Here is a 14,607-nt window from a genome sequence, read left to right as displayed (position 1 = left end):
CAAAAAAAGTTCACTGACGCAACAATTTATGAAGTTTAATTAATATTATTGTAATGGATAAGTACAAAATAAGTTCAACTTTAAATTCTAATTTATTGCGCCTACAGTTACAATATTACGATGTGGAATTTCTATGAAGTAAAAATAGGAATATTAAAATACCACATCCATATTGATCGACACAATAAATGCTACCAAATCTATGCGAGTTCGTAATCGAGCACTTTTTAAAACCGAGGTGGCAACACTGATAGGGTAGACGAACAAAACTTACTGTGTGTATGTTTTGTGTGATTTAAAACCTATGAATTGGTAAAAGATGGCCAAAAAACGATAAATGTAATTAAAAAATCATGCCAAATTCATTTCTAAAGCTTAATATTTACTTTTATACCCTGTATTGTTAACATCTACCCTCGCCATTATGCTCGCATATGTGTTGTGACAAGTGTTTATTAAATTATATTCGATTATAAAATCGCTAAAATGCATACTTCAGCTAATACGTAGTATTGGTTTTATATAAAACTCAAAATAAGTAGTCACAAAAAGGAAGCATTGACCATGGTAGGTACCGCCATTTTTTTATTCATGCGTAGATATTACAAAATGGAAATGTACATTTTCAACATTAACAAGGTTTTTATTATATTTGAGTTTATACATATCTGTGTGGGTAGTTAAAAAGATATACAAATCAATGGTACTTACAAATTATTTACTTCTGTTAATTACCTTCATGAAGCTAACAGGTATGCGAAGGTAGTAGACATTTTACTGATTATAAACTAATCTTTGTTACTTAAATTTTGGGCTTTATATAAGGCATAGTTGTAAAACTAATAAATCTATTACTTATGTGAGGTTACATCTTTATAATTGTTATGTCCCTTACTTTATTTTATTTATTTTTATTAATACCCTCAAAGTTTACTTTTGTAATTTACAAATTTAGTTTGACTCATTTAAAATAAAACATACACAAATGTTAAAAAGTCTTTTAATTATTTTTTATTGTGAATGTTTTAAAATAATTATTGTTTTTAACAATAATGTCTTAAAATAAGATCACACTAAAATCTAAAGATTTGTGTTTGTGTATATATTGAATTCAAATAATACAAGACAAACAAAAATCTCTTTGATATTACAAAGCTATGGGTAACAAAAGCTTTCAATCAATCAATTCATAGGATTTTTTTCTTTTCTAATAAAATTTTAATAGACGGCTGTTGCTGCTGTGTAGAATATTGGTGAAGAAATTCAAAGATATGTGTGAAGTCAACCAACCCGCAGTGCAGTGTGGTTGACTATGGCCTAGTCACCCTTACTTAGGGTAGGCTCCGAGCCCCTCGGTGGGGACCTATAGTGAGCTGGTGATGATGATGATCAATTCATAAGATTTTTTTTTTCATAAAATTCTAATAGACAGCTTGCTGTTAATATTGGCTTCTTGTGTACCGCAGCCACTGGTGTTGAGACTCTCCCTTTTTACACATTTTTAACAAATATATCTAGCAAACTAACTTAGCTTTGATTGGGTAGGCAGAAAATATATCATAGGTAATCTACCTAATATTATAAATGTGAAAGTTTAGAGTTTGTAGCCTAAACGGCTGAATGGATCTTGAAATTTAGCATTGATGTAGAGTATAGCCTGGAAGAACACATTGGTTATTTATTTTTTGTTTAAATCTCATGCAGACAGAGTGACGGGCAAAAGCCAGTATAAATGTAATTTGATTTTGTTTTAAAAGGGTGGTGTAATCAATGCTTATTCAATTTTAACTCATAGATAACTTTTAGATATGGCACTATCCAGTTATCACAAGCATGTATAATTATTTAAATTTCTTATTCTCTCTTATTGTCTATATACCACTAGCTTTCGGCCACGGCTCTCCTATGTGGAATTAAAAAAACAAAATTGAAAAGCCTATATATTCTTTGAGATTCGTTTAGCAGTTTAGAATACAAACTATAACAAACATCCATCCATCCATTATAACTTTCGCAATTATAATACTATAATTTACTAGCTTTCGCCCGCGACTTCGTCCGCGTGGAATTAAAAAAAAATACAAAAGTATATACCCTATGTGTTCTTCCAGACTATCATCTACATCCATAGGAAGTTTCATCAAAATCCGTTCATCCGTTTAGGCTACAAACTCTAACAAACATCCATCTAAACTTTCACATTTATAATATAGTATAGTATATATAGTATTAGTATAATTAAGAAGAGTCAGATAACTAAAGCAATTATATTATTACATTTTTAAATTCCATTTTATATAAAACTTTTCAGGTTAACTTAAAAATGAGAGGATAAAACTAACAATATGGAAGACACTCCGCTGATAGATTTTAACATAAATGTTAAAGTAGAAAAGATAGAAGATGAAATAGATACAGAAGAAACATATGAGATTAAAATAAATGAATCTCTAGACAATGTTGCAAAGAAACAATACAAAAAAGCACTAACTCAAATGATCAGTAATGATTCTGACGATGAGAATGCATCAAGTGAGAATTCCAACTCAACTTCGGAACCCAAATGTAGCCAAGTATCTAGCTTTGATAATACAAGGAGTAATGAATCAGGTATGAATTTATCTATATTTCTATGCTAATATTATAAAGAGAAAAGATTTTTGTATGTATTTAATTCATGTTAAAACTACTGGGCCGATTTGAAAAATTCTTTTACCAGTAGAAAGGTAATTTATCCGTGAGTAACATAGACTACATATTTTTTAATTCCACGCGGGCGTAGTCGCGAGCAACAGCTAGTATTCTATGTAGTAGTACCTTTAAGTTTATTACTAGTTGTAAAAGGTTTTTTTTTAAATGATTTAACCCCTAAGTTTAATAACATGAAAATATATAGCCTTAAGCGGTTAGTAGGTTTAGGGCTTTTTATTATACGGATCACCGGTTTTGTGGAGTTAGAGGACCTCTTTTAAGCGCAAAGAATGTTGCCCGATTTTCTATAGTTTTAAATTTATTGATTTTTTTTTAATAGTAAAAATCACATTACCGGTTAAGATCTGACCGTACGTCCAAAATAATGTGATTACAGCGGTCATTCTTTTCTTGAACGGGTCAAATAGTTGAGTTTTCGTACTTTTATCCCCTTTTTTGAAAAACTCACACGAGAAAAAAATAAAAAATCGTTGAAGATTAAAAAAAAACTGAGAAGCTGTAATGATTTTTTTTCACAACAACTTTTTTGCTGCAATTTTTTTCAAAAACTGTGCCCATGTTCTAAAATAAAACCAGATAAAAATGTTTCGCCTTTCGTTTGTTTTTCATGTTAAAAGAACGATTTGAAATAGTCGAGGTCAAAAATCTCTTGTAATTTTCGCACACATGAAAATTAAATTAAAAAAAATTACTATCTTAGAGCATGCGCAGACCTAAAAGCAATCTATCGCACGACTCTTTAGTTTTGTTCTGATTCCTATCAGCATTTATGTAGGATCGCACACTATTCAATATTAATCTTTTTTAATTATTTTTTTTGTAACTATAAAATCAACTGTAGATTAGAGTACTAAACGGTTGGATGGGCTACGAAATTATCGCACGACAGTCGTGCGATAGTTTAGTCAAAGGTTTGCACGCTCTTATAATATAGTCGTTATTTTTTTTAATATGAAATAAGGTGGCAGCGAGCAAGCGGCCATCTGAATCCACCAAAATGGAAAGCGACCGCTGCCCATAAACATTTGCAGATGCGTTAATTGACGGACGAGGAGACGCACATAAAGAGGACATTTCCCCTTCCTATGCGTCTCCTCCACCGTCAAATCACTTGTCCTTCCCATCCTTTCATCTTAAGAAAAGGGTGGAAAGGGAAAGGGACTAAAATTAGGCTTCCGACACACTCATCAGACTGTACGCGGAATTGCTTCCACTTCAACACTGTCTGTGTGGTCGTGGTATTACACCGGGCGAGCCGGTCTTACAGTGCAAAGATGTTATAGCGGACTCTACCACTCCAGAAACTCTCCTATTTACTTATTGTTTCATTTTTCAGGTTACGAAAAATTCTATATTATACGAAATCGTAAAATTCATACTTTAACAAAAGAAAATATACTAAAAGGTATCGAAGAACAAACGTATCTATTGAAAAGTAAAACAGATGTACTTTTAAACAAATTGATTCGATCTCACCATCCTCAAAACTATATACATCCAAGAACTGTACATACAAGTCTGTTAGACAATGTCATACAGTTATGGAGAAATTGGCATGAAAACAATCCAAGACAAAGAAATACACCATTTTTATATAAATGTTATATATGTCTAAATGGATGGTGTAATTTAGAACCTTTTAGACAGCATATAAAATCACATAAACACCCAAATTTAATTCTCTCCCTCGAAGAAATGGGTAATAAAATAAATATTGTTGCCAGTATTGGTAATGCAATAAAAAAAAACTTAATCACAATAAATACTAATTGTTGGAATTGTTATAAACCTATTGTTATAAAAGGTGTATTCAAAGTTTTTCCAAAAAAAAATACTTGTGATTCTTGTTTGCTATCCGATGTTGGGTTGTATGAAATTGCTAGTGAGAGCTTAAATAAATTTACTGGGGTTATATGTTCTATTTGCTCTGTGTATTGTAAAAATGAAGACATATATAGTCATATGGTTTTAAATCATACACCAAAATCTGATGAGCCAGCGGTAACATATCCTAAGATATGTAAATTGTGCGAAGAGCTATATTTTATTAAGAATTACCATGATTGTCCTAAACGTAATAAATTATATAAATGCTATGTTTGTTTTAATAAATATATAACAAAGCAATTGCTGCAGTTACATAGGGCAATGAATAAAAATGTCACATCATGTCCGGATTGCTCGAAGAAAATCAAACAATGCTATTTTATTGAACATTTATTGAATCATTCAGCAAATTATGATATGGTACAATATTGCTGTAAATGTAAAAATAATTTACTATATCCAAATTGTTTGTGGTTTAACAAACATATGTTGAACCACGGCGATATGGTACAAAGGCGACGGTATAAAGTCAAGGTAATTTTATTTATTTTTCCCTTTTTGTTCCAGTAACTGGACCCTATATGGCCTCTTACCTTTTCCATAAGTCCCTATCTTACTAATATTATAAATGCGAAAGTTTAGATGGATGTTGTTAGAGTTTGTAGCAAAAAACTGTTGAACGGATCTGGATGAAATTTGTCATAAATGTAGAGGACAGTCTGGAAGAACACATAGGCTACTTACTTTTGTTTTTTTTTAATACCACGCGGAAGGAGTCGCAGGCGAAAGCTAGTATTCTATACTAATATAAAGATTTCTATTTTTGTGTTGAAATAACTCAAACTACTTGGGCGATTTTAAAAATTCCTTCAAACTTAGAAAGGTAATTTATCTGTGAGTAACATATGTATTTTTATTATTTATTTCACTTGGACGAAATCGCGAGCAACAGCTAGTGTTAATATGTTAAATTACTTCGTCCACATGGAATTAAAAGTAGTAAAAAAATAGTATATGTTACTCACAAATAACATAGCTTTTTATTGGTGAAAGAATATTTGAAATCGACCCAGTAGTTTTTGAGTTATTTCGATATATTAAAATATTAATCTACTATTATTACAAAGATGAAAGATTTGTATTTTTGTATGTATTGAAATAACTCAAAAACTACTGGGCCAATTTAAAGTAATCCTTTTTACCATTTCAACGCTATGTTATCAGTGAGTAACTTAGGCTATATTTTTAATAATTTTAATCTCTATATATACTAATATTATAAAGAGGAAAGATTTGTATTTTTGTATGTGTATGATTCACGGAAAAACTACTGGGGCAATTTTAAAAATTCTTTGACCATCAGAAAGGTAATTTGTCTGTGAGGAACATAGATTATATTATATTATGACTTATCAATATAGATGTTTCTTTCTTTCAGATGCTGTTGCCATTAAATTGTGTAAGATGCGTTACAGTGGAAAGTACAATGCGTCTAGAAGTAAATTGTAAGTTTTTATACTAGCTTTTGCTGGCGATATTTTTTATAACATAAGATGGCAAACGAGCAAGCGGCCTGAATCCACTGAAATGGAAAGTGACCGCTGCACATAAACATCCGTAATTGCAGCGCTGCCTACCCTTCATTGACGGAGACGCACATAAAGAGGATATTTCCTCTTCCTACCCGTCTCCTTCACCGTCAAATCCACTTTTCCTTCCCATCCGTACCTCTTAAGAAAAGAGTAGAAATTAAAAGGGACCAAAATGAGGCCTCCAGCACCACACTCATCAGACTGTACGCGGAATTGCTTCCACTTCACGCCTGTTTTCTGTGTGGTCGTGGTATTGCTGGGGTGAGCCCTGCAGTGCAAAGATATTAAAGCGGGCTCTACCACTGTTTGGGCCGTATTAAAAAACTTGTAGCCTATACGTTCTTCCAGGCTATGTTCTACATCTGTGACATTTCATTCAGTTTTGTTTAGCTGTGTAAATAGTATTTCTCTACTATAACAATTATAGGAGAGAAATATTGATAATTTTATAGATTTCTATTACGTAAATAAATACATTTAAGTATTAACATTGAACCAGTGCAAAGCCGGGTCGCTAATATTAGTATGCAAGGTTTCATCTGCGACTCTGTTCGAATGGAATAAACAAACAAGAGTAAGGGTGTGTCCCACCATTGGTTGGCTCAGATAGCTTAATGACGTCACTGTCAGATAAGGGAACAAAATCCGATATTTCCATCACATATTTTACACTTCTGATTGTTATCAGACAATTTGGTGGGACAGGCCCTAAGTAGCCTCTGTATTTTTTCAGTCCATGTGCTACATCTGTGACATTTCATCGAGATCCGTAGACTACGATTACTCAAATATCCATCTAAATTTTCGCATTTATTATTTTAATAAGTAAGATGTGACAGTTAATTTGTATTTTCAGACAAAGAAGTGCATAAATATCTATGTGATTTCAAATATATGAATAACACACCTCCTAAACTGATCGAAATTATTAAAGAACATAACAAAACGAAAAAAGATGACGTGCAATTATCAGGCACTGTTAACATAGAACAGAATAGAGTAAACCAGAAATTACCAGAATCTGATTTTGGAAGAAATGTTGATACTGATATCGGATCTGATTCAGAATCTGAAAACGCATTTCAAGATCAATTAGATGCTGAAATACAAAGAGATGTTGAAATAGAGAAGGAAATATCTAAAGTATTTCAAGCTTCTAGTATTTATAAGAAATTTCTAGATAAAGAAGTTAATGATCCGATAGAAGATAACGATGTTTGTATTATTGATGCAAAGGAAGAAGTATTTGTGATATCAGATACCGATAGTGAGACATCGAAATTAGTAATAGATACCGATAGAGAAGAAAATATTAAACAAGAAATAACGGAATCTGATGTAGATATTGAGAATACGAGTAATCATTCTGTTATAGAAGAAAATCTTAATAATGTTAAAATAGAATCCGATATTGAGAGAAAAGATGATTTAATTTTAAATCGATATATAGATTTTGAACAAAAAGATGTTGTGAAAGATATGAACACTGAAGAGAATTTAGAATTCGAAATTAAAGAGGAAACAGATATAAAAGAAGAAATTGAATATGATGAAAATATAATAAATAATATAGATTTTGCGAATATGAAATCTGAACATACTTATGAAGTTGATTTGAATACAGGGTGTTCTAAAGATTGGTCTATTAAAACACCCGGTTGTAAAAATAGGAAACAAGAAAAACCATTAAATAATTACGAATTATGGATTAATAAAGATAAAAAATTCAAATGCACACAATGTTCATATACAGGATGTTACAGAGAATACATAGATCACATAATGAATTGTTTTCATACGAAATGTACATATTGTATGAAAAGTTTTAATGACGTCAAACTATATTTACGTCATTTGTCAGACCATAAATTGAAATATCTCTCTTGTCCTCAGTGTTTTAAGAAGTTCTATTTGATACAAAATCTTAAACATCACATAATAATACATATACATGAATTGTATATAATTGTACCGAGTGACGTCGGACGTAAACAAGATTTTAGCACTTATATATGCAATGTTTGTGATGGAATTGTTAAAATTGAACAATTCTTCATACATTGGGAAGGACATTTGGAACTAAATGAAGCGGTAGAAGATGAGATGTCGGACAAAGAGGCTGAATTAAAAAGTATGATGACCCCAGAAATGGTGGATCGAGTTATTGGTAAGTCTTGCTTTTGCCCGTGACACCGTCCGCGGGGAATTAAAAATAACAAAAGTGGCTATCCTATGTGTTCTTCCAGACTATCCTCTACATCTGTGCCAAATTTCATCGAAATCCCTTCAGCCGTTTAGGCTACAAACTCTAACACACATCCATCTAAGCTATAAAGTAAGAAGTAAGATTACAAACAAAAATACTTGTAAACTAGTAATACTCACGACTTCGTCCGCGTGAAATTAAAAAAGAAATGTAGCTTATGTTACTCAGCGATCAGCTAGCTTTTTAATAGTGAAAGAATTTTTGAAAGTAGCCTAGCAGTTTTTATTTCGATACATACAAAAATACAAATCTTTCCTTTTTATAATATTAGGATGGACTAGCTGTTGCACGCGAGTTCGCCCACGTGAAATTAAAAGTAAAAAAACAAAGCATATGTTACTCACTGATAACGTAGCTTACTGTATGTATTGAAATAACTCAAAAACTACTGGGACAATTTCAAAATTCTTTCACCATTTACGCTACGTAATCTTTGAGTAACATAGGCTATATTTTGCTATTATTTTTTACTTTCACGCGGGGGAATCGAACAGCAGCTAATTACTAATATTATAAAGAGGATATATTTGTATTTTTGTATGTATTTGATTCACGTAAAAACTACTGGGCCCATTTTAAAAATTTATCTGTGAGTAACATAGGCTATATTTGATTATTACTAATGTTTAGAAACTATTAAGGAAAAGCGTATTTTTGCAACCCAAAATTAAAAAATCACTAATCATATTATTGTCATACTTCATACATTATATTATTAAGAAGAAAACTTTGATTTAAAAGCCACATCATTGACGAGTAACATAGGCTAAAATTTTGGAAACATTTATTGGCGGACGGAGCCACGGGCAACTGCTAGTCTTATATAAATGTGAAAGTTTAGTAATTTATATACAGTAGAACCACGATAAGTTAAAGTCCAAGGGAAACACAAAATATTTTAACAGTGGTAGAGCCCGCTTTAACATCTTAGCACTGCAGGGCTCGCCCCCAGTAATACCACGACCACACAGAAGACAGTCAAATGGAACCAATGCCGTGTACAGTCTGATGAGTGTGGTGCCGGAGGCCTAATTTAAGTCCCTTTCTCTTTACCACCCTTTTCTTATGAGAGGATGGGAAGGGTAAGTGGATTTGACGATGGAGGAGATGCGTAGGAAGAGGAAATATCCTCTTTATGTGCGTCTCCTCCTCCGTCGGATAAGGGTAGGCGACGCATCTGCAATTGCAGATGTCTATGGGCAGCGGTCGCTTCGCCATTTTAGCGGATTCAGGCGGCCGCTTGCTCATTTGCCATCTTATGTTATAAAAAAAAAATTCTAAGTTATAGAGGTTTTAAGTTATCAAGGGACTATGTTGAGGTTTTGGGCTCTGATGGGAAGGGAACATATTATTTTATGAAGTTATAGAGGTTTTTATGTTACCGAGGATTCAGTTATCGAGGTTATACTGTTTTAACTTTTTAATTTTCAGAAATCCTAACAAACCCAACGTTAAATAAGAAGCACAAAGTGTGTATTGTTTGTTCAAAGATATTTGTCAGAAGACTTGATAATAAAAGGCATTTGATCGAACATTTATTACATGAAGCTAAAATAGAGATGGCTGCAACCGGAGCCAGGCTCCGTTGTCCCATCTGTGACCAGCATTTCCAGGATCTTCCCGGATGGAGACAGCATTTGAGAGAACACTCTCATATCAAGACTTATCGGTGTTCTTTGTGCCCTAAAAAGTTTTGTGATTCAAGTAATTTTAGTAAACATAGGAAAGTGCATAATCAACATAAATATATCTGTGATCTGTGCGGTGGAAAGTTTTGTGCTAAAACGGGAATAATACGACATTTAAAGGTATGTATGGTGTTTGTAACTTAGAGGGCTTGGAGCCTAACTTAGGTTAGAATATAGTCACTGTACTGTCAGATTTCACATATGTTTTTGAACTTGCTTTCACTCTTGACTCTGTCCGCGTTAAAAAAAATACAAAACTAAGTAGTCTATGTGTTCTTCCAGACTATCCTCTACATCTATACCAAATTTCATCGAGATCCGTTCAGCAGTTTAGGCTACAAACTCTAACAAACATCCACCTAAACTATTATTTATCAGATACGACTTCACCCGCTTGAAATTAAAAAAATGTGGTCTATGTTATACACAGATAAATTACTTTCTAACGGTAAAATATTTTTCAAAATTGCCCCAGTAGTTTTTGAGTTATTTCAATACATACAAAAACAATAATCTTTCCTCTTTATAATATTAGTAAACAGCTATCGACTGGGAATCCGTGCGCGCAAAATAAAAAAAAAATAGCTTATTTGTTCAGACTATCCTCATTCTGTTCGGATTATTCCCAACCGTCACCTAGCTCTGTCCCCACGTGGTGACAGATGAGAAAAAAGTTTCATTCGTCCTACCTTTTGCAATGAGGAGACGTTGGAACTTATTTTATTTCTTAACAGTTCCATCTGTCACCTTATTGGTGATAGTGGGACTAAAAGGTGGGACGGTAAAACTCATTCTCATTTGTCCCCACGGTGGGACAGTGTTGGTGACGGTTGGGAATAATCCTGTTTAGCAGTTTAGACTACATCCATCTAAACTTCCACATTTGTAATATACTAGCTGTTCCCATGCATGAAATTATAAAATTTTTATTTTATTGTTTACATTTGTTAAATTATCAATAGCAAATGTCAAAATGACATGACATGACACAACTTGGCAATCTTGCTTCCTTGATGTTGGCAGCAACTTATGATCTCTTTCCATTAGGGTTTTTATCCAAAATATTTACTCCCTAAATTTAACGGTGTAAAAATATATAGCCTAAAGCGTGACGCAAGTGTAAGGGTTTTTGTTAAAGAAAGAATTATTCAAAAATATGCTGTAATTGCTGACATCTTAGGCAACAAAGTGTGTTTACGCTTTATGACAACAGTATAGAAGTATTCTTTGTTTTCTAGACTCACGAGCCGATGAACCCATTACCTTGTTCACAATGTGATAGAATATTTGATTCAGATAATAAATTAAGAAAACATATGCGTATAAAACATAATAAATATCCTCTATCATGTCCTGTATGTAGAAGAAAATTTAAAACGTGCAAACAGAGATGGGACCACATGTGGGACAAGCATAAGTTGAGGAAATCTGTAGCTGATTGTCCGATCTGTAAGAAACAGTATAGACGAACGATAGATGTTAAAAATCATTTAAAATCAGCACATGGGTGAGTTGTTTAGTTTTTAAACAAATGTTATAGTTCGTCTAAATAAGATAGATTAGTTTGATAAATGACGCATGAAGTATCGAATTCAATGTATGAAGGCTGACGTACTTAATAGACAGATATCGAGTGACGAAACACGCAGCGAACAATTATGAACTATCGATGTTCGGTTTAAATAATTATCGAACTCAACTAAAATTATTATTTTCTAATTCGCTAATTTATAGGACAATTCTATTATTGATTACAGTGTAGAGAATTTAGCGATGACAGAAATAATAGCGAAATCCAATTCGATTACGTACGGCTGTAGTAGTAATAAACATTTATTTACCCTCATTATTTGTAATGGTCATTATTAATTTGAGAAAACAGTGTTTTTTTTACAACTCATAATTTATAACTATGAATCTATCGATTCCAACTTCTATAAGAATAAAAATCGAATATCGATAAGATTCATAACTGATTACACAACCCATCCCTATTAAATTTGAAGTGAATTGTCAAACTAACCTAACTTATTTAGACATATTGCAAATTGTGCTTATACTCAGTTTATTCCTAAGTTTAAGTTTTTAGCAGACAGAAATATATAAATGTGACTGAATTTTTTCACCGGTACTTTCTCTGAAAGGTACTATATCAGTTGTCAAGTTTCGTCCATAACAGAAACTTCCGAAAATACAAGTGCCTGTCCCACCATTGACTGATGTTCAGTTTAACAGTGGTAGTGCCCGCTTTAACATGTTAGCAGTGCAGGGCTCGCCCCCAGTAATACCACGACCACACAGAAGACAAGCGTCAAATGGAAGCAATTCCGTGTACAGTCTGATGAGTGTGGTGCCGGAGGCCTAATTTAAGTCTCTTTCTCTTTACCGCCATTTTCTTATAAGGAGAGGTTGGGAAGGGGAAGTGGATTTGACGGTGGAAACGCATAGGAAGGGGAAATGTCCTCTTTAAATGCGTCTCCGTCAATGAAGGGTAGGCAACGCTGCAATTGCGGATGTCTATGGGCAGTCGCTTCGCCATTTTGGCGGATTCAGGTGGCCGCTTGCTCGTTTGCCATCATATGTTATAAAAAAATCTAAACTTTCGCATTTCGCGTGTCTCCTCTACCGTTAAATCCACATTCCTTCATTCCATCCATACAACAATAAAGAGATTTTTTATTTATTTATTTCCCTCATATATTCTTGTTGGACGGTTACTTTCCCCCGTCCGGGGCTCTGGAGGTGTGGGGCTATTGAAACACTTTCTTCTAGTTAATCATCATTATATTTAAAATATCTGAACCATATTTTATACAAAGTTTATTAGTCCTACAATGTTACTTGGTTCGTGTCGAGATGTGAAGTCTCTATATATAAACATCAAATATACAATACTTTAAAATTTGAAATACATTATTCTAAAATTAAAAACCATCTTCTGTGTGTACAGTGTTGCCTGCCAGTATACAAACATATAAAAACTCCAACAATTCTACATTTTGGATTGTTATCAGACTATTTACAATGTAGTGGGAAAGGCCATAAATATTATAATTATGTATTGAAAGTTTTAAGTTTTTTATTATTGTTACAGATCAAAATAAACTTATTGTAATTAAAGAAAGAAATACAAGTATGGATGAACAATTTGACTAATTTCGGTATAAAGGCACAAATACACGTGCCTTAAGCTGGCATGTCAGAATTGAAGAGATAAAAAAATTTTCAATCTTTATTTTTTGTATCTGTCTGTGTGTGCTTATATCTGTGTTCCTAGTGATCTCCAAAACGGCTTTGCGTCTACTTAAAAGTAGCTTATTTGCGAGAATTATAAATTACTATATTCTATTATTTAATATAATTAAATTAAATATCTCATCTTCTTTCTCCTTATTTTACTCCCGTCATCTGTCATCACTCCCTTTTTGATCATGTCACCTTTCATCATCCATCTCTTTCTATGTCTACCTCTACCGGTGCACACTCATAACTTATTTTTTGCTAACGGGGGGAAATCTTCGAAAGATACCCTGTCTTTTATAAAAAGTAGGATTATGTGAGATTTCTCACTAAAAACCTCCCCTCGGTGGCAGCCCTTAGGTGTGATTTGAGAGTCCCGGGATCTCACCGTGTTGCTTTCGACGCTGCTTTTTTTGCTGGGCCTTCACTGGTAACATGCGATTCATCCCTCCTCATAACCAAGGGCGGATCCAGTTTTGGCACCAGGGGGGTCACATAGTCGTCGTCAAGTCACCCTCCTTACATCCGCCGTTACTCATAACATGCCCCCATGCTAACCTTTTACTCCTTACTTTACTACTGGGGCTACTCTCAAACTTCCTCTAATATACTCATTTCGTATCTTATCCATCCGTGTTTCCCAAAATTAAATATGTCAAGATTGTGTTTAACCCATTTCTTAAAAGGATTTAAAGGTGGTGACGCATAGGAAGGAGAAATGTCCTCTTTATGTGCGTCTCCGTCAATGAAGGGTAGGCAGCGCTGCAATTGCGGATGTTTGTGCAGCGGTCGCGTTACATTTCGGTGGATTCAGGCCGCTTGCTCGTTTGCCTCCTTATATTATAAAAAAAACAAAAAAATTATACAAAGACGTAATAAATCAGTTTTACAGCATTATTTAGATGTTTTTTTAATAATTTATGTTTAAATCTATTGTATGTATTGTAAATTGTAAGCATGACATGTATATTTAATGGAATTCAATAAAATTTGTTTTTTTTTTTAATGTTTTTTTTTCTTATCCTGAGTGCCTTCTGCTTACCCCCTGACATACCTTAACGGATCAACGGTTTTGTGGAGTTAGAGGACCTCAATAGGACGCAAGCGCAAAAAATGTTGCCCGTTTTTCTATAGTTTTAAGGTTACTTAATTTGTAAAATCAGATTTCAGACATTTGACTGAAAATCTAAAAAAACCGACTTCCAAACAAAATACACTAAAAACAAAACAAAATGCACTAAAAACAAAACAAAACACACCAAATACAAAATATTCTCAAAAA

At 33.1% G+C, this 14,607-nt stretch overlaps 1 protein-coding gene across 5 annotated transcripts; it reads left to right on the top strand.

Annotated features, from left to right (window-relative positions):
• Window positions 1-231: 231 nt before the first annotated feature.
• Window positions 232-14,102, top strand: LOC106105922 (zinc finger protein Xfin-like). Of its 5 annotated transcripts, none has more exons than XM_013286385.1 (8): window positions 232-567; window positions 2,312-2,610; window positions 4,049-5,073; window positions 5,978-6,044; window positions 6,988-8,298; window positions 9,829-10,205; window positions 11,324-11,592; window positions 13,180-14,102. In XM_013286385.1, the coding sequence occupies exons 2-8, from the start codon at window positions 2,346-2,348 to the stop codon at window positions 13,187-13,189; spliced, it is 3,324 nt and encodes a 1,107-aa protein (XP_013141839.1). In that variant the 5' UTR covers window positions 232-567; window positions 2,312-2,345; the 3' UTR covers window positions 13,190-14,102. The 5 variants fall into 5 exon arrangements, with proteins under 5 accessions (XP_013141839.1, XP_013141843.1, XP_013141840.1 ...); XM_013286386.1 differs by having other exon boundaries at window positions 238-339; XM_013286387.1 differs by lacking the exon at window positions 232-567 and adding an exon at window positions 663-762.
• The last annotated feature ends 505 nt before the right edge of the window (window positions 14,103-14,607 follow it).

Source organism: Papilio polytes, unplaced genomic scaffold, assembly GCF_000836215.1.
Source record: "Papilio polytes unplaced genomic scaffold, Ppol_1.0 DF822622.1, whole genome shotgun sequence".
NCBI classification, from domain to species: Eukaryota; Metazoa; Arthropoda; class Insecta; order Lepidoptera; family Papilionidae; genus Papilio; species Papilio polytes.
Note: the sequence above shows the minus strand (reverse complement) of the source record. Positions and strands in the feature narration are given on the sequence as shown.

Excerpts from the sequence above, each read along its gene's own strand:
- LOC106105922 (XM_013286385.1), top strand. The coding sequence starts at position 2,346 with ATGGAAGACACTCCGCTGATAGATTTTAACATAAATGTTAAAGTAGAA. Across the intron at positions 2,611-4,048 it reads TACAAGGAGTAATGAATCAG|GTTACGAAAAATTCTATATT; the intron begins GTATGAATTTAT and ends TTCATTTTTCAG. Across the intron at positions 10,206-11,323 it reads GAATAATACGACATTTAAAG|ACTCACGAGCCGATGAACCC; the intron begins GTATGTATGGTG and ends TTTGTTTTCTAG.